Raw genomic sequence first — 23,072 nt, 5'->3', positions numbered from 1 at the left:
GGGAGTGATGGGGATTCAACACATGGCCTGTGCATTCGAGGCAAGTACTCTACCAACTGAGCTATACCCATGGACCTCTTTTTAGGTTTTAAACAATTTCTGATATAGTAGTCTTCCTTCTTTAGATTTCCTAACCTTTAAAAGAAAATTTAGAAGCCAGAAAAGCAAAGTGTTGAATACTGATACACTACAAATTTGTGAGAGAGACAGTAAGAAAGAAATAAAAATAAAAGGGTGTTATAAATTTTTTTTTAAAGGACTTCAAAGACGACTGGGGTCAGTGAGAGATTAAAAGACACTTCACCTACTTCAGATAGATCTCAACCGTATGTAACAGAAGAGTACTATAGCTGATTTTGATAAAGAATCTTCAGAAAAAGTAAAATATGGTTAATCCTCAATTTTTGAAAACCAATTTATATATATTAGCAATTATACAAAATTTTAAATTTTAAACATTCAACTAAGATATGTACAAAAAAAATTAATAAAAGTGAGATAGACAAACATAAGCAGCAGTAACCATAAAGGCTTAAACTAGTGACACTGAATTCTTTATTTAAAAAAATTTTGAACACACAGTACCTCCTCTTATCTTCTATTTTTAGGAAGAAGTTTTAACAAGTTGTAAATATCTCATTTCTCAAAAACAATAGGCTTTTTAAAAAATAAGACTTGATTACCAGAAACAATATGTAGTTACATACCATTTTCATATCACTATTCATTGCCATTATTTGTCAATTCATCTTTGATGCAATCTGGGAACAATTAAGCAGTCACTAGGTACCTGTTTTAGAATGTGAAGCAATTATCCACTGCAGGTATCTAATGACATATATATATGTATTTGCATATATTTAAAATTCTGAAGGGAAAAAGTAATAAACTAGTTACTTTATAACAAATATTTATGTACTAACCAAAACAACAAGGATTAAGATCTTTTTCCAGTTGAACTTTTGACTATATAAAAGCTATTTTCAGCACTTTTTTCTGGGTATAAAAATGCTTAATTTCCCTGCGGGCTAAAAGGAAGCATTACACATCACAAGTTCTTTAGAGATGAACATTAATTCCTTAAGAGCCACAAAATTTATTTTTAAAAATTTCCCTTAAAAAACTGAAAACAATCTTTTCTCATAAAACCTACGGCATTAATCCCTACTTGACAAAATTTTTTGAAAGGGCACCAAGTTCATGATCTAAGCATGCATAAAAAGGTACTGAATGTATCACTGTCTTAACAGAATTTGGCAAACAAGAATGGCCTAAAATAAATAAATAAATAAATAAGGAAGTAAAGAATACATATTTTCTAGGTATGAAAGCATATTCTGCAGGCCTAAAGCCCCAGAGAGGGAAGAGGGTATTAGTATATTCCTATGTACATTTCTAGGTATTTTGGTTGTCTTTAAACAACACATTACAGAGATTTTTATTTTTTTATTTTTTCCTTATTACAAAGCCATTACTTGCCCTTGGAAAAGCAATGACTCATTTTAAATGTCTTATGACTTTTAATATGTAACTTACACATAAAATAATTAAATCTAAGTGCAAAGGAATTTTCAATGAGTCCTAAATTCAAGGGAGTACTATTAACCTGATTATGAATGATTGGTGCTCCTATATTTAGGATATTTCATCTTATTTTCTTCTCTCTTAAGCCAGAAAATGTACCGAAATCATTTGGTTTTCTTTTACTTTACTTTCCTCTGCTTCATTTTACTTTTATGATATCTATTATGTAGAGAGAGGTATGTTAAAACACTATTATAAAAAACTCAACTGAGGCTATATAAGACCTATTAATATATAGTATAACATTGTTACTCTTTGACCTGGTATATTGATTCCTTTGGTGAATAAATGTCACAGGTCATTTCTTTATAAAAGGATTTTAGTAAGAGGATCAGCAATATGGAGAAAGATTTCCCACTCCCCCCTCCCCCAGAAAAAGATCAAGTTAATCAGTAGTTTAGAGCAATTATGTAAAATATGAAAATACGTAATTTACAGCTACAACTTTTATGTTAAAAGCTATTAAAAACGAAGAATGATCCAAAGTTGTCTTTTTAACTAGGTTAAACAGGGCAACTGATAAAACTGATAGTGATCACTGTGAGAACTTACATATGTATCTAGTTAAAACAGAAAAAAATGCTTATAATTTTCTAAATGGTAGTTGCTAACAAGCAGTATAAACAGTGTCCACAATTTGGTGGCTGGCCATGGTTTAAAACTATTTTCAAGTTGTTTCTACAGCAGACATATTTTTGAAGTCTACCCACCCCTGAGTTCAGCAATTATACTTTTAGAGTGTAAAATTATATGCCCTTAATTCACAACATGTATAAAGCTACAAAATGTCATCTACACAGAGATTAAAAACAATTTTTAAAATATTATTTACCAATTATTGATTGGATGGTTTTACTGGGGTACATATTTCAGACCTTTTAGCCAACTGGCTTTTATTTTAAAGCCCAAATTGATTAATAAATTCACTGAAGGATATTTCAAAAAGAGTGCAACAATAAGGCATTAGTAAAAATAACATTGTAGTAGAAACAGATTTTGCATATGTGAAAAGGTAATTTATAAAATACATTAATCACTTTTTAAAAAGAGAACCTAGTTGTAGTATCATTAACTTACATGGTTACTGAGAATGGGACCTTTCAACTTTTTTTTTTTTTAATAGAAAAACTTTATCTAGCTGTAAGTCTTTTCAACAACAAGAAAACAAAACAAAATCCTCCAGGAAAATCTATATGGCTGTGTGAGACAAATAAGCAAGCATACCATTTTATAGTGTACTTTTGCCTAAATTTTAAAATAAAAATGTCCACACTCTTTTGTTAAAACATTAAGCCTCTGTCAAAAATGTATTTCTTATTTTAGGGTACAGGATCAAAGAACAAATGATACTTACAGGTAAAGAAATTTTACAAGAAAAAACTTGACAAAAGTTTTTCAATTAAAGTACTATAACATTCAAACTTGACTTAAAATGTAACAAAAGCAACAAGATTGCAAACAAAAATGTTTATGGATTTTCCAAACATAAATAAACGAGATAGTGTTTAGGCAGTAGGGCTCATGCTGATGGCTAGCAGGAAGTAACAGAGTGTAATCTACTTGGAAAAAAAATCTTTAATGTACAAATAACAAGCCCAAATGATGGACTGCAGCAATTTATTCATCACTGCTATTTTTCTTACTTCCAAAATAAAGCCTTGATTAAATCACTCATACCCTATATTACTCATACCTTTACTTCAGAGATTGAGGAACTATATACAACAAATGAATTTATTTTCACCATAGGGATAACATATTGTACCTCTCTGCCAATGTTACTTGAAAACCTTCCATGTCAAAACAATTTGACAGCAGATATAAACAATTAAATAAATATGCAATGATCTTTCATTACAGTCCTTTAAAGACGCATGTTAATTCATGCTGTTAACCTTAGGATCACAGTGCATAGAATCCAAATATAAACAGTTGGGGTGACTTTCAAAGTAATGTTGGATCCCTCACTTTATTTATAATCCCACCATAGCTGATAAAAGTTCATTTCATAGGCCCTATCATGCATTAATCATTGAGTGGCAGGAGTTAATGAAAACTTTTCCTGTTACAACGTCCATTGCCGGCAATGAACGTCCCAAAACCACCAAGAAAGTCATTGTTATTGCACAATACATGAGGACCTGGAACTTTTCCAAAAGCTTAAAAAAATAAAAATAAAAAATGGAATTATATTTGACATTTCCTGACACCTGCATTAATACTGTATGACTAATAAAAGCATGTCAGTTGCGTGGACTGAACCAGCGATCAACATGCGCCCAGAATGCACACGAGTAAAAATGCAGTAAAAGGAAGTAGTCTTCATTGCCTATAGGTCACTTCCAGTCAAAGGTTAAAGTTCAAAGACTGAATGATCAAAGTGCTCATTTTCTCAGTAGGACTATCTTCTGCTAGGAGGATGATAACAGTGGCATCAACAAGTATCATCTTTAAGAAAAGGAGAAAAAAAGATAATTAAAAAGAACGCATAAGCAAAATCTACAAGTTAGTCTAACAGAAAGTCCAATTTGTGTTCAATTATACAGTGATATGCTTTATTCCTTTAGTATAAAAAAGTTTGCACAAACCTTAAAATAATGTATTATTACTTTATTTAGAACTAATATGCTTACAAGTTGAAACCATTATGTTAGCATATATTCAGGATGTAGCAATCTTAAGAGAATTCTTTTATAGGCAATAAAATTGTAACGAGACAGAAAGTAAATTCCTGCAATACTATTTAACTGAATGTAAGCTGTCTCTTTAGAATATGAGGTATATAAACTTTTTCACCAATGAGATATGATCTCCAAATCAATCAATAGAAAATTAATGCTATTAATTTCCCTTTAGAAAATAAATTTTCAGCAAGTATATATATATGTATACATATAAAGTATACATATATGTGTATATATAAATATATATATATATATATATATATATATATTTATCATACATATATGCATGCAGTGGTCACTTTAGAATCCCACAGAAGGGGCTGGGGGCTTTGTGGCAGAGTGCTTGCCTAGCACATGTGAGGAACTGGTTTGGATCCCTAACACCACATAAAAAATAAAAAAATAAAGGCATGTTCTTCATCTACAACTATAAAAAAATTAAAATAAAAAAGAATCTCACAGAATTATTTTGTAATTAACTTCTGGTTGCCTCAGCACATTATATTAAATGTAACATGGACAATTTTTTTAAAACTCATGATATATTTTATAAAATTATTTCACAAAACACATCCAAAAGATATTCTTCAGAAAGCAGGAAGACTGGTGGCAATGACAGGAGAGTATTGTAAGCTGTAAAAAAAAACTCAGAAAATACTGAACAAAAATATTTAACAAACTATTCCATGTCAGAATTGACATATTGCTATTAAAATTCTCACTCAGAGACTAAACAAGAACCAAAACTCACTGAAGTCTCACTGCTACGCTGGAAAAACTCTTGGAGTATTCCATAATCCCATAATTTTGGGTTAATCTAAAGGGTGAATAATCTAAAGGATGAAACAGACCAAATTTTAAAAATAAATCAGGGGCTGGGTGGATAGCTTAGGGGTAGAGCGCTTGCCTAGCATGCTCAAGACTCTGAGTATGATCCCAGCACTAAAGGAAAAAAAAAATTGTAAGGTTAGGGATATCTTAGTGACAGAACACATGCCCAGCACAAGAAAGAAGGCCCTGGGTTCAATCCCCATGAGCGAAATACATAATAAGCAAAAATATCTAATTCATTAGAACCCTTTAAACTTAAAATAACATTTAAGAAAACAGTAGGCAGTTTCTATCTTTAAGTTGCACGTGTAAGTATGTTTCTTAAAATTACTGGGAATTTGGAATATAGACGTAGAACAAATGTAAGAAAATGAAGTTTTTAAACTTCATGTCTCCAATAAAATATCTTGAAGCACAAAGTTTCTCGAAATTAATACTACTAATTTATCATTCTTCAGTCTCTATGCTAAAAGATGGTACTGAATTCTACTGAATGTCAAGCTACTAGGATAAACTTTAAGAAACAGATGACAATGTACACAGTTAAGAATTAAATGACAAAATTCAATTTGAACATAATGTTATCTAGTTAATCACAACTAAGCTTGTATCCCCCCCAAACATACCATTTTTGGTAGGTGGTACATTAAGGTATTTTTATTTATTAGATAGTTCATTGTGAAAGTTTTCAGTAGACAGGCTTTTGCAGAATGTGCTACCAAAATGACTAGGAAATCTCTGTGAAGCTATTCCTCATATCCCAATCTCCATCTTGGGTCAGATGTTGAAAGGAGATTTAGGATTGATATCATATTATCTGCCTTAAATAAATACCCTAGCTTTGAGGAAAGAAACTTAATAAATATGTTCTGAAGATACAGTCCTATGATCTGACACCAGGATCCAAAGGGATTTGTAGGATTATTAATCCATGATGACTATGTGTAATCAAGTGTTCACAAATAAACTAAGTATAGAGACTGGTATGATTCAAAGCCATGGCAATCCTTTCCCTAAATAAAAGGGCCATAACTGAGGGGGATGGGGCTCATTTGTGACTACAAAGAACAGTTTGTACCTAGATGAAATGATAATTAGACACCAGGACTGTCACACAAAAAGCTGGAGTAAATCCACCTTAGATCAAGACAAACATAGATCTACAAAAAATTATAAAAGACCATAATATTTTTAGCCTCTTAGCTAAAGTATCTGTGAACAAGCTAATAGCTAGAAAAACAAAATCACCTATTAATGATTTTGATTTTCTCTGAAATTATAGAAGCTCCTACTAAAATTGCATTCTCAAATATACAAATTGTAAGTTCCAAAGAAGTAACATTTACTACACCTAACTTCATTGTGCTTCTGGGAAATACAAATGAGAGAGAAAGCTGTATTAGATAAGAATGGTCATTCAAGTTTTCCCCAGAGTATTCATAGGAAACTAATCTCTATATACACTCCCTGGGACACAAGATTAGAAAAAAAGAAACACAGTAACATAGGTCAGTAGATATTAATGGGATGCTGCCACCAAGAAAGAAACTATATTTATAGTTATTTTTTTGTCTCTCAAGAATTCAGGGAATTAAAGCTTTCTTTCATGAACTGATTCAGAGTAGGCAGATAATAGAATCTCTATGCAGCAGGAGCAGAGGGTACAAACTGTTTTAAGTTTGGCCTGAAAAATTTTAATAAGTGGTTTTATAACCTTAAAGGGTAGAACGAAAAGGTTTATAATATAGGTAAATCTAGGACAGAAGATATAAGGCAGGAAGAAAAGGAGTTTAATTCTACCAATTTGAGATAATTTTATGCTCCTGCATATAAATGAATATTCTACATAGAATATAGTCCATGGTTTAAAAAAATACAAAAAAAAAAGATATTGCTCTACTCCTTGAAATTAGAGATTTATCAGTTGGTTAGATGTGCTATTTAGACACTATGCCAATTTATTTCCTAAAAAACAAGGCTTCTGAAGTCAATACTCAGTAACAACCTTAAGCTATAGTTTGAAACTGACCAATGTTCCAATTTTTTATCACTTTAAGGAAAGTGCTCCAAGAATCATAGATGTGGGTTTCTGTCTGTGGAAAGCAATTGCTCATGAAACTAAGCTTAAATATGCTGAATACTGGCCCCAGAAAACAAATGGCTTGTGTTATTAATGGATTCTATTTGGCTTACCTAATTGATATATATTATGGTTTAACAAAAAGATAATTTTTACCTTTATCAAGAACAATTATTTTAATATATAACTTTGGGATCTCAATTATTCATTCTTTTGTGCACTCAATCAGATGAGGCCCTGTTTTCTAAGGAAGATTCTAAGTCTGAATCACTAGTAAATTTCTCAGTTCATTTGTATGCTGAAGTGAATTATCTATTTCATAAACCTATTTTAGTTAGCTTTTTTTAACCCCATTTTCTCTGAGCAATTGATTTTTCAAAGCATATGGACCCCTGCCTTTAGTAGCAACACATAATACCTTCATTTCAATGCAGATATGATATTAATTCCTCAGTGAACAGAAATAGTAAGACTTCTGGAAAACACCTTGATAGTAAATGTCAAGTAAATAACAATTAAGGAAAGTATACTCACCAACAAACTTTTTATATCCAAAGACTCTCAGCACTAATATTGGTTATACTTTTAAAACTTTAATACATTGTATCAAAAAACCTTGAAAGAAATATGCATAGTAACATTATGGTACCAGGCTTGACCTAATTTTCAAGGGATACTAATTAATAATATGTATCACAAATTTACACTGAAAGAGGCTTTTTCTAAGAACCCAATCCTGGTATCTAACAGCTCAACTTTGGCATGAAAGCTGTCTTCCTCTTATACGACCAGGAGTCAATGAATTCATATTTTTATTTTAAGAGTGTCTCCATCCTGTGATTAACACCATGTAGGACAACTGTGGAGCCTGATACCTCAGACATTCAACTCCATTTAGTTTCTAGAAACTGAAATGCTAAGTGTTCCAATGAGTTTATCTAATTCCAAGTAAGCTTTTGTTCAATCTCTGGTTTTGTTTTTTGTTTTGGAGGGTGGGGAATTGAATCCAGAGATACTCTACTACTGAGTTATACCCACAGCTCTTCAGAGACCCTAAGTTGCTGAAGCTGGTTTTGAACTTGCCATTACCCTTCCTCAGCCTCAGTCAGGAGGATTATAGGTGTGCACCACTGTACCCAACTGACATCCGAAAAGTTTTAATTAACAAAGCTGACAGGCTGGGGTTGTAGCTCAGTAGCAGAGCGCTTGCCTAGCATGTTTGAGGTACTGGGTTTGAGTCTCAGCATCACATACAAATAAATAAAGGTCCATCAACAACTAAATGTGTGTGTGTGTATTAAAATAAAAGCTGATGGGTTATGCTTTCTAAGACTATGACTACCTTCTTGATAAATTATCCAGATTCAACTATAATGCTAAGATAAGCTCTTATTCATATAGCTTACAACTGCGCCATTCTGATGTAGACAATAAAGTGCTACACAGTTGAAATGCCTGAGGTTTTTTTTTTGTTTTTTCTCTACAGCCATCCTAGTTGGATGACATCAACAGCGGCTCTACCATCTTGGTGAATTACAAATATTATTGTTCCTTGTTTGCATATGAAACTCATTTAAGCAACAAATTTGTCCCTTAAAGGAGTAATGCTGGCAGTGAATAACTTAGGTATTTAGGGTTCCAGCAGGAACAGAAAATATATTTGGAGACAATAAAGTCACTGTAAGTCAACAAACCAAGGATATTTTAAACACAATTATCTGTAAATGAAAAAAAAAATTACACACACACACACACACCTGGGATTGGAGAATGAACTAGAATAATTACATTGAGGTGAATTAAAATCCAATGCCTTGGGCTGGGGCTGTAGCTCAGTGGCAGAGCACTTGTCTAGCATATGTGAGGAACTGGTTCGATCCTCAGTACCACATAAAAATAAACAAATAAAGGCATTCTGTCCATACACAGCTACAATTTTTTTTTTAAATCCAATGCCTTGTAAAAATGGCTAATTTATATTGGGAATAAAAAGTATTATTGACAATATTAATTCCTGTATACACACAGGCTATTTTACATTATATAAGTAGTTCATTTAGTTTGAAGCTTCTTTGGGGGCGGGTACCTGGCTTACATAGAAGATTATGTATCCCTGAGGTAATTAAAAAAAAAAAAAAACACCTTGCATCAGTTGGGAAAGCACAGATTTCTCAGTAACAGATAAATGTAAAAAAATCCTCTATGAATTGTACATCATTTTAAGGACTTATTTTTTTTAAGGACTTAATTCTTGTATTTATTTTTTCACTATATGACCTTTCCCAACTTCTTATTCAAAAGCAAGTAAGAAGAAATTCTGAAAGTATTCTTTGATAAAGGATTTCTCAGCCGTGGACTATGGTGCACACCTGTAATCCCAGGGGTTCCAGAGGCTGGGGCAGGAGGATTGCAAATTCAAAGGCAGCCTCAGCAATACAGCGAGGCACTCAGCAACTCAGTGAGACCCTGTCTCTAAACAAAATATAAAAAAGGGCTGGGGATGTGGATCAGTGGTTGAGGACCCTGGGGGTTCAATCCTCAGTACCAAAAAAAAAAAAGAACTTCTCGGTTAGGTGCAGTGGTGCATGCTTGTAATTCCAGGGGCTTGGGAAGCTGAGGCAGGAGGATCACGAGTTCAAAGCCAGCCTCAGCAACTTAATGAGATCCTAAAGCAACTTAGTGAGACCCTGTCTCTAAATAAAATATAAAAAAAGGGCTGGGGATGTGGCTCAGTGGTTAAGTACCATTGGGTTCAATCCCTGGTACTTAAAAAAAAAAAAAATCTCAATATTTTGAACATTCAACGTTCACCAACAACTAAAAAGTATTTGAAAACATTTTATCTTTTTAAAAATTCCTTTTATGGGCAGTGAGGAAGGAAAAACAGGAATAGTACCCTCTAACAATAGGGTGAGATTGGAGAGGGTTGTACTTTAAAAATATGCTTTTAAAAATGCATTGTTCTTTAGAGAAATGCAAATCAAAACTACTCTAAGATTTCCTTAGAGTAAGATTTTCTTACTCTTAAGATGTGGGAGAAGAGGCCCACTCATACATTGCTAGTGGGACTGCAAATTGGTGTAGCCAATCTAGAAAGTAGTATGGAGATTCCTTAGAAAACTTAGAATGGAACCACCATTTGACCCAGCTATCCCCACTTCTCAGTTTATACCCAAAGGACTTAAAAACAGCATACTACAGGGACACAGCCATATAAATGTTTATTATCAGCGTAATTCACAATAGCTAAATTATGGAAACAACCCAGATGCCCTTCAGTAGAGGAATGGATGGGGAAACTTTGTTGTATATACACACAATGGAACATTACTCAGCATTAAAAGAGAATAAAATCATGGTATTTTCAGATAAATGGATAAAGTTGGAGAATATAATGCTAAGTAAAGCAAGCCAACCCAAAAAACCAAAGGCCGAATATTTTCTTTGATATGAGGATGCTGACTCATAATGGCGATGGTGTGTGGGAAGCATGGGAGGAATGGAGGAACTTTAGATAGGACAAAGGGGAGGGAGGGGAAAGGAGGGGGCAAGGAAGTAGAAATGATAGTGGAATGAATTAGACATCATTACCCTAAGTACATGTATAAGACAAGAATGGTGTGAAAATACTTTGTGTACAATCAGTGACTTGAAAAATTGCACTCTATATGAGTAACATGAAATAAATTGTATTCTGCCATCATGTATAACAAATTAGAATAAGTAATTTAATAAAAAAAATTAAAATGCATTGTTCTGCTGAGCACAGCAGTACATGCCTATAAATTCCAACTTACTGGGAAGATGAATCAAGAGGGGGATTGCAAGTTCAGGGCCACCCTGGACAACTTAGTGAGATCCTGTCTCAAAAAATAAAATGGGCTAGGGGGTGTACAACCCATGTAAGAGTGCTTGCTTAGCATGAGCAAGGGCCTGGGCTCAATCGCCAGTACTGACAACAAGAAACAAAAACAAAAACGAAACACACATACACACCTATTAAAACAAAACCAAAAAAACCCACTTTTTTCTTTTATTATATTTTTTTAAAAAAAAACTTTTAGATTTTGATGGACCTTTATTTTATTCATTTATTTATGTGCAGTGCTAAGAATCAAACCCAGTGCCTCACACATGCTAGGCAAGTGCTCTACCACTAAGCCACAACTCCAGCCCCTCCTTTATTATATTAAAAAAAATGATCCATAAGAAATATTTTATATGAGGTAAAAATTTAAATTTATTCCTTCCCAGATGATTTAAAATAACCTAATTACTAAATAATCTTTCCCCTTTTCAGTGATTTTTAATGCATTCAACAAATCTCAATATACAACAGAGTTTAAATAGAGTAATTCTATACAATAATTATGTATGTATATAAATATATATGTTTAGTTGTAGGTGGTATCGTAGGACACAATACCTTTATTATTTTTAAGTAGTACTAAGGATCAAACCCAGGGCCTCACATGTGCTAGGGGAGAGCTCTACCCCTGAGCCACAAACCACCCCAGCCAAAGATCTACATATTTTTTTTTTAGACCTTTTTATTTTTTTTAGTTGTAGATGGGTACAATACTTTTATGTGGTGTTGAACCCAGTAAGACAAGCACTCTACCACTGAGCCACAAATCCAGTCCCAAAGATCTATTTTTAATGTTTCAGTACCTGATAAATTCTCCTCTATTACCTTTATAGTTCAAACTTCAAGCTTTGCTCTTACATTTATTTTTCCAAAATTTTAAAAAACCAATGCATATCATTCTGCTAGATTCTTACTGAAATTACATTTTCTTAAGAACAGTATGTTTTCTCATCAAAGTATCTCTGTTTTTTTTATAGTTCTTAAAAAGTTTTTTTTTCTTTTTTTTTTTTGTAGGTCCCAAGTATTTCTCATTAGCATTATCCCAAGTTTTGATATTTGTGTAGCTCCCATGAATGACATTATTCTTTCACTATATTTTCTAATTTTTAACTGCTGGCATAGTGCCACTGCACTAACTCTATTTAAACACTTGAAGAACTCAAGTTTAAAATTCAATCATTTTATGTGAGGGTAGAGAATCTTTCACACTATATGGAAAGATAAGGGGAGAAAGGGCACATTCCTGTTAATTTTGCCAATTCTGATTTCTGGAAACCAAAAACCACCATAACCACCAACAACTGGGAGAACAAATAATTTTTTTTGTATACAAAACCACACAGAGTGATTTTTAATCACTTGCTTCAAAGAGTACACTGAGAAGGCTAGTGCCCAATGGTGAAAGATTTGTCCAGCAGGCATAAGGTCCTATAATTGAATAAACCCCCACTGCACCCCATGAAAAATAGCACAAAGAATATCAACTTTTTGCTTTTAATTTAAAATACCTCTTTCAGGAAGCACTGAGATTAGTTTAGAAATGATTCTAGCAGTTCTGAATTAGGAACAATAGACACTTAAAATTATTGAGTACTTAACAAAGGTCAAATTATCAGACCTCAACTTTTTTGACAAAACCTTTTCTTTTTAGATAGTAGATTCTACATAGATATATTTATACAACCATGGAGTATATCTTATTCTAATTAGGATCCCAGTCTTGCAGATGTATCCGATGTTGAGATTCAGCCCAACTTTTTTTTTTTAGGGATAATACAATCCAGAAAGCTTTATTTAATTTAACGTGACATCTAACCCACCCCACCTGCCAAACTAACAGAATTAAGTACACAAGGCATCAAAATTACTTCCTTAGCACACACAAAGCCCTGGGTTTAATCCTTTCTGAAAAAAAAAAAAAAAAAACTTAAAAAAAAAAAAAAAGGAAAAAATCTACCTTTAATGACAAGTTTCTAATAGCTAGGTTCTATTTGATCTGAAGATTATTAAGGACTTCCTTTGTGCAGTAAAATAGTGTCAGAAAGTTACTATAATGCCTTATTTTACTTACATGATGGCTATGATTTTGTTTGTTTTACTAAAAATCTAGTCTAACTTATCCATAAAATATCTTGCAATACTTTAAAAAACTATTGTTCATATTACAAATGTATATCAATTATATCTTCATTTTTCCACCTCTTAGAAAAACAGATATATACTCTTTTAAATCAAAATACTAAAAGTTATCATTACAAATTAAAACTGCTTACCATGATACCACCATTTTGTTTTCTTTGGATTCTTGTTACATGTTCGCACATAAAAAGAATTATCTGGTGGTCTTCTCTGAAACAAAAAAAAACAGGAGTTTAAATAGGAAAATTCTAAAATAGAATAACTAAAGGGGAGATAGTTTTAATAAAAGCGAAGCAAAATTATTAAGGAATATGTAAAAACAATATAAACCTGACAGCATAACTGAAACAATAAAAACTATAAATGTATTCTGGAAATGTGGACTTTTGACACCTAAATTGCTACAAAACAGAACAAACAAAAAAACGAACAAAAAGAATAGTGTTGTATTTATGTGTTCTGGGTTAGGTTCCACTGGAAAATGCCCATCAACCAAAAGAAAAATAATAAGATATTTGAAGCCAAATTTGTTACAGCTTACTTCCCTATGTAATAATTACTTTTGCAAACTAATTAAAACAATAAAGACTAAGGTTGTCTGAAGAACTATAGCAATCTATAAACCTTCACAAACGTTTGTTATTTTCTTGTAACATCATATCACTAAGGACAGACCCAAAGATCAAGACACTGGCCTGTTAATCATATTTACAGACTGAAATAATATGAGCAACAAATGGAACGAGAACATCAGAAATAATGATGTCAACAACACTCAAAGTAGATTATGGAAGAGATTTTTCCTGCAAACTGTTGGATAGTAACTAGACAAAAGAAATATGAGATTTTCTAAAAAGATCTGGAAACATGTCAAATTTATATTATTAAAGTTATCAAGGGAATGTTTATAAATCATATGACAGATATCCTCATCCATTAGCTTCCTTTTGTCTACTTTCAGAACTATTAGGACAATGATTTCTTTTTTCAGACTTAATTTCTCTTAGCTAAGCTAATAAAATGAAATATAAGGGAATTCTTTATGAGGCTAATCAAAAGAGACATCATTTACAGAAGGTCCACTGAGAAAGCAATGATAAGAACAACTACCTATATAGCAGAAAAGCAGTTAATCTGACACTTCTAAAATCCACATATATAACTATCATCTTAGTTGAGCCTCATAATGTCCTTATGAGTTTATATTAATAGTAATTTCATTTGATAGAGAAAGAACATTTGAGGGCTTGGGTTGTGGCTTAGTGGTAAAGTATTTGCCTAGCACATGTGAGCCCTGGGTTCAATTCTTAGCACCGCATGTAAATAAATTAATAAAATAAAGGCCCATTAACAACTTAAAAAAAATTATATGTGTGTGTGTGTGTGTGTGTGTGTGTGTGTGTGTGTGTATAAAGGGGGCCTAGGTTGTGGCTTAGCAATAGAGTGTTGTTTGCCTAGCACGTGCAAGGCCCTGGATTCAATCCTCAGCACCACATAAAAATAAATAAATAACCCCAAAAGAACATTAGAGCACAGATGTTAAACTATCCCAACACTTCCCTGTTGGTAAATTTGAGAAAACTCCCAGAAAAAAAAAAATCAGTATTATAAAATTATATTGCTATTTTCTTTCATAGAAATCAAGCGCACTGCAAAATAAAAACAGTAAGTACTTAATAAACATTTGTTGAATTGTATAATATATCACAAAAATTCTGACTTCTAGATTATCATCTTGGATAAATGCATTATAGAAAGATTCTATTTAAAGTTTATCAATAATTTAAATGATTCGTCTTTTTTTTTTTTTTTTTTTTTTAGTACTGGGGATTGAATGCAGGGGAGCTAAATTACTAAACCACATTCCCCAGCCCTTTTCTATATTTTATTTTGAGACAGGGGCTCACTGAGTTGCTTAGGGACTCACTAAATTGCTGAGGCTGACTTGAATTTAGTGATCCTCCTGCCTCAACCTCCCAAGCCATGGGATTATAGGCATGCGCCACCATGCCAACTAAATGATTAGTCTTGTACTAAGTATGCAAGAAGCACTAGTAGCAGACAATTAGAATGAAGGGAATGATGTAAAAGAGGTACCATGCTCTGGTTTTTAAGAGGAAATCAGTACAATTAAATATAAACAGAACTTAACAATCACAAGGCCCCTGAGAGAGATATGTGCAGATACCACTGTTCATCAAGTCTTAGTAACTTTTTAAATTAAATTCTACAGTTACTCACCTAACTTTCTTATGGCCATTAAGCATAAAAGAAATAGAGCCCTTTAACTGCAAAGTGCTCTGCACATAAATTTAAAATGTGTGCACATGTGTGTTGGGGGGTGGGCAAAGAGAAGAGAAAATATGAAAGCAAGAAATGAAAAAGAATTGATAACAAAATTAACAAAAGGCTCAATTGCAGCTTTAAAATGCAGCTTAGAAAAACACACAACAAAGAGGAAAATGAAGTTAAAAAGTAACATTAAGCCAGGCTCAGTGCTGCATGCTTGCAATCCTGGGGACTCAGGATTGAGATGACAGCCAAGTTCAAGGCCAGCCTGGGTGACTTAGAGGGAACGTCTAAAAATTAATAATAAAAAGGGGCTGGGAATGTAGTTTGGTGGTATAGAACCCCCGTTTTCAATCCTTAGTACTGGGGGGAGGTGTGTGTGTTAATATTAGGTATATACGCGTTATTTCCTCTAAGATATGTTTTTTTTTCTGTACACTTTAATATTCCTAAATAGGGATATATGTCTTTTAATTATGGTGTCATAGTTTGCCAGTGTTTTTCTTATATGAAACATAAAAATATAAAGGGCTCTTAATCCCATAATTAAAAAATACAATTCAATCCATTATTTTCCATTATTTAAACAAAAAATGGTTTTGTTTTTTAAATTGTACATCAAGAAACTTCTTATGGACCTAACAGTCCAAAAAGTCACTTTGTGAAACAGTGGCTTAAAAATGCTTCAGATTCTTCATAAATTATCATTTTAAAAATAACTATTTATCTTAAAGGTTCTCTAAATGCTAATAAAAAAACAGCAGTCCATCAGTTTAATTTGGAGAAGAGAGGAGAAAAAATGCTAAACACAGTCTAAGGCAAATCTGTTCCTCTTTTTAGCAGTACAAAAGAAAATCCTTGTGGAAAAGAGACTTTAAAATGTACAAATATATAAATATTAAGCTACACTAACCCTTAAGCAGAAATGATAAGAGAGCCAGAAACAGGATTCAGATAACTTTAAAGGGTATGCTAAATTTAACTCATGAGATTTTTCATTCTGGGCTTTTCCCCACCTCCACCAGAAATACAAGTCTGTAGAGAAAGGGAGTAGGGAGAAGAGAAGGAAAGTCCTGAAAATTCTAATAGTAACAGGCTTTTTCATTCAACCAAATCATTTGGATAGTAGAGTTCTGATCTCTGGGAAATACCCTAAAAGGCTGAGAGAATGGGAGCTGGCAAAGAGGTGACAGGAACTATACTTATTTCTGGGTTTTCCATTGGGAAATCTAGAAATAAGAATTTCTTGTACACTTTGCCTCTTGAATGCTTATGGAAATAAAATTCAGATTATTTAATACCATGTGCACAATTTTCTTAAAACAGTAAATCTGACTCCTAGCCCATATAATGTTTAAAATTTCTATGTGAAACTTCATATGTGTAATGAAAAATAATCAAAATAACTTTCTAATTTATTACTAAACATGACATTCCCTATAATTTTAAAACAAAAAACATGAGTCCTTCCTTCAAATAAAAGTAATTATGTATTAAAATTGTTAATCTACCTAAACTGAAAGAAGAAATATTACCTGGAATAATTCTGAAAAGTCCTACCTTTTCTTTGCAGCTGGAAAGCATGCTAATAATGCTAAGACAAACTGACTGGACTGAGAGCGCTGGGGACCAGTCTTCTGTTAGAATGGATAAACAGATATGACCATTGCTATAAACATGAGGATGAACAGGAATATTTTCACCAGTAAACATGACCTAAGAAAGAATAAAATTCCATTAACACTCAAATATCCTCTACTACCAAAAACTAAATATTCTCCACATATAACAAGTTTTGATTAAAAAATAAAAACAAACACACCAAAATTAGTCCCAGGAAAAGGATAAACAACTAATTATTTTCACTAACTTAGTAAGAACTACTTTCAATGAATGAATAAACATGTTGTTGTTAGGGGCTGAATTATTTTATATTTCAGTTACTTTTCATAAATTCCCTTTAAAATTTTAAAATTTCAATGTATTTGTTCACTAGTGAAAGAACAGTTTTTCAAATTCTATTCATTATTCTCTGTATATAAAAATCATACACTAAAATTCCCAACAAAAGAATTCAATTTTGAGGCAGTATTAATTACAGGTAGTAGGAATGCCCCCTATTACTTGCAACAATGCTCACACCTGAGTTATATATGCAAAAGGAAATAACTTCAGTATATTCCAACTTCCCTCACACATCTGGCTATTCACCAACAAGGTTGAATGAATCTCCCAATTACTTGCTACTTTTCTCTACCTTTCCTTTAAGGAGTACATAAAAATTCAAGAGTGAGATATTTATTTTTGCAGTCCTGGGGATTGACCCTTGGATCTCATTCATGCCAGGCAAGCACTTTGCCACTGAATCTACATCCCCAGCAAAATTAGTTTTATATAAAAGTTAAATTTATGTAACCCACCAGTCTTTAAGTAATGTTTATATGTTAGTACTGTTGCAATTCACCAGGATTTTTTTTTTTTTTTTTGTGGTGGTGCTGGGGATTAAACCCAGGGCCTTGTGCATGCAAGGCAAGCACTCTCCCAACTTAGCTATATACCTAGCCCAGTAATTCTTAATTACTGATCTCACCATTAAAAAAAAAAAAAAATTACTGGAAGATCTGACTAAAAACACAAATTCAGGGTTCCTACATTAACAGGTAGATTCAGCAGGTTTGATGAGACTTTTATAAATCTCATCAGGTACAAATTGATAATTCCCAAACCAGACTTATATCTCTCAGCCCTTACAAACTATCAAATGTAGCAGAATATCAGTTAAGTATGTGTCCTATATTAAGTTATGACAGAAACGCATAAAATATATATTGTTCTTCACATACATTTTGTTGTCTTTATATAGAGAGAAAAGTTATGCCCATGTTTTGAATGTGAGAGGAATTCACTGTAAGATTTGTAAATATTTTTAAGCTATAGTTACAAAGCTAAATTTATTATAATTTTACAAATATTTACATTTTAATAAAGCAGTATTTTCATACAATTTGTAATCTTCCAAAATTTTAGATATACTAACACAAAGAACTAATTTTCTTGGCTGAAGCTAATATATAAGAGAAAAAGGATTATTTCAAAAGTATGATTTTTCCATACTTGCATGAACTTTTTTTTTTTAATTTTCTCTTTTCCTTTAAAATTCTGGCTATATACCTCCATTCCCACTTTAAAAAAAAAAAAAAAGGTTAAAATAAAGCTGAAAAATAAAGCCTTAAAGTAAGAGAAATCAAAGTTATTTGTCCTACCCAATTACAAAAGACACTCTAGAAGGATTTTGCCTTTGAATAGCTATATTCTACCAATGCCATTTATCTCAATTGCATGTATCAGACCTACTGTACTCTTCACATTTTTACTAAAAGTATTGCTCTATATAAAGAAATAACTGCACAATAATCTTGCAGTTCCAGTTCCACACTTTTAGTCTGTCCACAATTAGTTTTTTAAATGAAATTTTATTTAATAAGTATAAGCAATAACTTATTATATCATATGCATTTGCACAACATATTGTAGATGTCTCGAATGAGAATTTACAAATCTCACAGAATGGGGATTTAATTTGGAGTATTCATTTTGCCATAAAAAGCTCTTTTGATCAGAATGGTATTTGCATTAAGAACACAAGCAATGTCTCTAGAGATTATTCCCTGGCCACAATTACTTTTTAAAGCAGTCCCCCCGCCCTCCCCCAAGTCTATTTATCAACAAGAAGAATAGTGCTCTTAAAGTGCCAAAAAAATAAAGAACTGCCAAGTTATCTTTTTAGGCAAAAACAATCAGTATATGAGCAACCACTAAGGAAATACCAGACAGGCAAACAGGAAGGTTATCATGACATGCTTTGGCTAGCCAATTTACAAAGCAAAAGGAAAGCAATATTCTTCTTGGAGAGATTTTTTTTTTTTTTTTTTTTTTTTTTGGTACTGAGGATTGAACCCAGGGTGCTTAACCACTGAGTCATATCCCCAACCTTTTTTAATATTTTATTTAGAGACAGATCTCACTGAGCGTTGCTAAGTGCCTTGTTAAGTTTCTGAGGCTCTCAACTTGCGATACATCATCCTTAGCCTCCCAAGCTGCTAGGATTACAAGCGTGTGCCACCGCTCCAGGCTTGCAGAGAAATTCTTATAAATTAACTCATGTGACCTGAGAGCCAAGATGTATGCCATGAGCAAAAGGAAATCAAGACAGAAGAGAAAGAAAAGGAATGAGTGGTAATAGACGACACCTACAGCAAACAGAAAAGAAAAAGAAATCAAGAAGAAATAGCTCTGAAGTCAGAGACTGAAATAAAAGTAAACCCAATCTTAATAAACCCTTATATTTAAAAAGCAGAGACATTTTAACATGCTGCATGCCACGCAAATGCATTCAGTCTGAAACCTGTAGCAACCAAAAACAAGAGAATTCATTATTTCCACATATTATAGTAAATCCTATGGCCTAACCTGACAGTTACAGAATTTAAGAAGTTTGTCTAAACATGGGAAGGTTCAGTTTACATGCCAGAGGAGAGTTCCTGCAATAAAAGAAAAAAAGTTTTTCAACAGTTTATATTTGTGTAAAAGGCTGGTAAGTACAGTTTCTACAGTTGTTGTTTTTTTTTTTTCTGTAGTTGTAGATAAAAAAAATATTTGTTTATTTTTTTATGTGGTGCTGAGGATCGAATCCAGTGCCTCATGCACACTAGGCAAGCGTTCTGCCACTGAGCTGTGGCCCCAGCCCCAGTTTCCACAATTTTAATGTAAACTTTGTTACTATGATTTTCTGCATGTTATGGGGGCAGTAACCAAGGCTGAATTTCTTCAAGTGCAAAGAATTATCCATCCTTATTTATTTAATACTAAGTACAAGCCCAAAGAGGACATTTTAGTATTTTTAATGCAGCTAATTAGAATGCTCAAGAAATTTGTGTCTATCTAGAGTTCAAAATATTTTTAGGGCCCCAAGTAGCTGATAAATCTATCTGGGACTGATGTAACAACTGAATACAATGGATCTGAAAATAGTTCAAGGGATTTGAATTTTGTTTTAATTTATTCAGATTCAAACTAATTCTACAGATCAAAACAGTTTAATAGCTGAAAATTGTATACATTTCCCATTGCATAAACCAAATTAACTAAAAAGAGAATTTTTGAAGACATTTTAGAAAAGAATATTAGATCTAGTATATATAAATAACTGAATTTCTGAGACTGTTACAAGTGCTTCTCAGATGTCTCTAAGTTTCCAAACATCTCCCTATTAGTGTGGTTCATTTTTCAAGAGCAGATGAGAAAGCTAAGAGAGAACTATGCTCAGGATAATTAGGGAAGTAAGTATGCATACTCTACACCCAACCTAAAATTTTAAGCAGGTGAACCTCTGGGTAACTTTTGGGTACTGTGCATGCAATATCTACTAAAATCTAAACTGAAAGCCACTACAGTGATAAAAATCTAAAGAATGAATACTGCTCAAATTTGACATGGTCTAAGAACAGTTCAATCTTATAATTGCCAATATTTATTTTGCCTTAAAAAAGATTAATCAGTAATTGAAACTAGATCCATAAGTGTAAATAATGTTTATAAGGTTTACCAAAAACTTCAGCATTATTACCAAGAACAAAATAAAGGATTAAGATCAGTTAACTCTAATATGAGAATTTCTCAATATCAGGGGCTGGGGTTGTGGCTCAGTAGTAGAGTACTTGCTTAGCACATGTAAGGCGCTGGGTTTGATCCTCTAAACCACAGAATATAAATAAATAAATACATAAATACATAAAATAAAGGTACTGTGTCCAACTAGAACTAAGGGAAAAAATTTTTAAAAAAAGAATTTCTGAATATTAAATGCAATAATAAAAAACCTCAAATATTGAGATTTTATCACAAAGAGGACATTCTGTATTCTGATTAGTCACCTGGAGGTAAAGGCAGTCACCTAATTATAATGCACCCAGAGAAAGGCAGACACCTAATATAATTTCAAGACAGATCACACCTGTATATATAATAAACAACCAAAAGTTATAAAAGCTGACGTCTATAATCTGGATACCAAGGTTCCTCTCTATGGATAACATGAGGGAGTGATAAGCAGACATTAGTACTTATTTCAACTACAAAAATTCAGCACACAAGCAGAGAGTTTAGTATTGTAATAAAAACTAAATCATATTTAATTACATATGATTTTGATAGTTTAAAATAAAAGATAAATAATTCCATAAATGACTAGGCCTTAAAATGTTATCACAGTTTTTAATGCAATTCTCCCTTTTGAGTCCTCTATTATATATCAGCAGAATCGATATTAATCGTTTTCTCTAGGATTCCACAATTATCTCTACCATGCAGCTCTCCATGTATTGTAAAGACAAAATTCTTGGACAAGATGAAATTCAACTTAAATTCTTTGATGGGAGTCATTCTTTTCCCTTTATACTTGTTTGTCTATTCTATTAGTCTTCTCCTTATTTTCCCTCTACTTCATCCCCAAGTTATATAGGAGGTACAGAGGAAAAGCAAGAGTTAAGACACTAATGACTAGGGTTCATTGTTCAACTTCTTGCTCTTCAGATGTCCTGAATTTTAGGCAATTTTAGGCAATAGAAATTGTTATTCAAGAAAGCTTGAACTGGGCATTGTTACACATGCCTGTAACCAGTGACTTGGGAGGGGGAGGCAGGAGGATTTCAAGTTCAAGGCCAATCATGGCAACTTAGTGAGACCCTATGGCAAAATAAAAAATGAGAAAGGGCTGGAGTGTAGCTCAGTGATAAAGTGCCCCCTGGGTTTTAATCCTTAGTACCAAAGGAAAAAAAAAAAAAAAGAAAAGAACACAAGCTTGATCACCATTACATGAAAGAGAAGAACTACACTAAGTATAAAAGAAAGAATGAAGACACCATAAAAACAGGTTCTGGATCCCTGTAACAAAGGAGGGTCTGTATAAAGAAGGTGTAAATCGGAGGAAGGAATGAGGAGAAGAGTGATTATTCCTTTCCCCTACTACTTCTAAAAGTTTTAGACAAGGGAGGTGTAACTTTGGCATTGCTCTTGGCATCAATGAGACGTCAGGACCAAACAGAGTTCTCTTTACTGTTTAAATAAATATTCCTCATAATATTTCTAAAATATCTATAGTCTTTTCAACAGAACTTAGATTTGAAAAGTTTTAACAACAACTGTAACTGAGACACTTACAAAGTAATAAAGATGCACTTCAGATATACTTCTTTCAAATAAAAAATTTTGACAAAAGAAGGAGTACTTTATAGAAGGGACGAGCTCCTAATGTGGAGAAGGTAGAAAGGAAAAGCAAGAGTTAAGACACTAAGCTTGAGGCCTTTACGTTTGGATGGAGACTGACTAAACATCCAATGCCTATCAAGTAAATATCTACTTCTTTCACATTACAAGATTCTCTTTGATTAACCTTAAAATATCCTCCCAATCACTTCTATACTCCTTCATGTATCTATACATAAAAGTACAAGAGCATATGTGTTCACAAATATCCAAAAAGACAAAGTCCTTTCATGTCTTGCCCTATATGTTTCTTTTTTTTTTTCAATTTTATTTT

General features: G+C 32.6%; 1 protein-coding gene across 2 annotated transcripts in view; it reads right to left on the bottom strand.

Moving 5' to 3' along the window:
• Positions 1-538: 538 nt before the first annotated feature.
• Positions 539-23,072, bottom strand: part of Ube2w (ubiquitin conjugating enzyme E2 W) — a 57,451-nt gene continuing 34,917 nt past the window's right edge. For both annotated transcript variants that reach the window (XM_005335831.4, XM_040293935.2), the window contains exons 4-6: positions 17,036-17,191; positions 13,321-13,396; positions 539-4,032 (exon numbers count right to left, since the gene is read on the bottom strand). In XM_005335831.4, the coding sequence (XP_005335888.1) occupies positions 4,019-4,032; positions 13,321-13,396; positions 17,036-17,191 (246 nt within the window). In that variant the 3' untranslated portion in view covers positions 539-4,018. The remainder of the gene's footprint in view (positions 4,033-13,320; positions 13,397-17,035; positions 17,192-23,072) is intronic.

Source organism: Ictidomys tridecemlineatus, chromosome 7 (genome assembly GCF_052094955.1).
Source record: "Ictidomys tridecemlineatus isolate mIctTri1 chromosome 7, mIctTri1.hap1, whole genome shotgun sequence".
Taxonomy (NCBI): Eukaryota; Metazoa; Chordata; class Mammalia; order Rodentia; family Sciuridae; genus Ictidomys; species Ictidomys tridecemlineatus.
The sequence above is the reverse complement of the archived record's forward strand: the minus strand, read 5'-3'. Positions and strand labels throughout refer to the sequence as shown.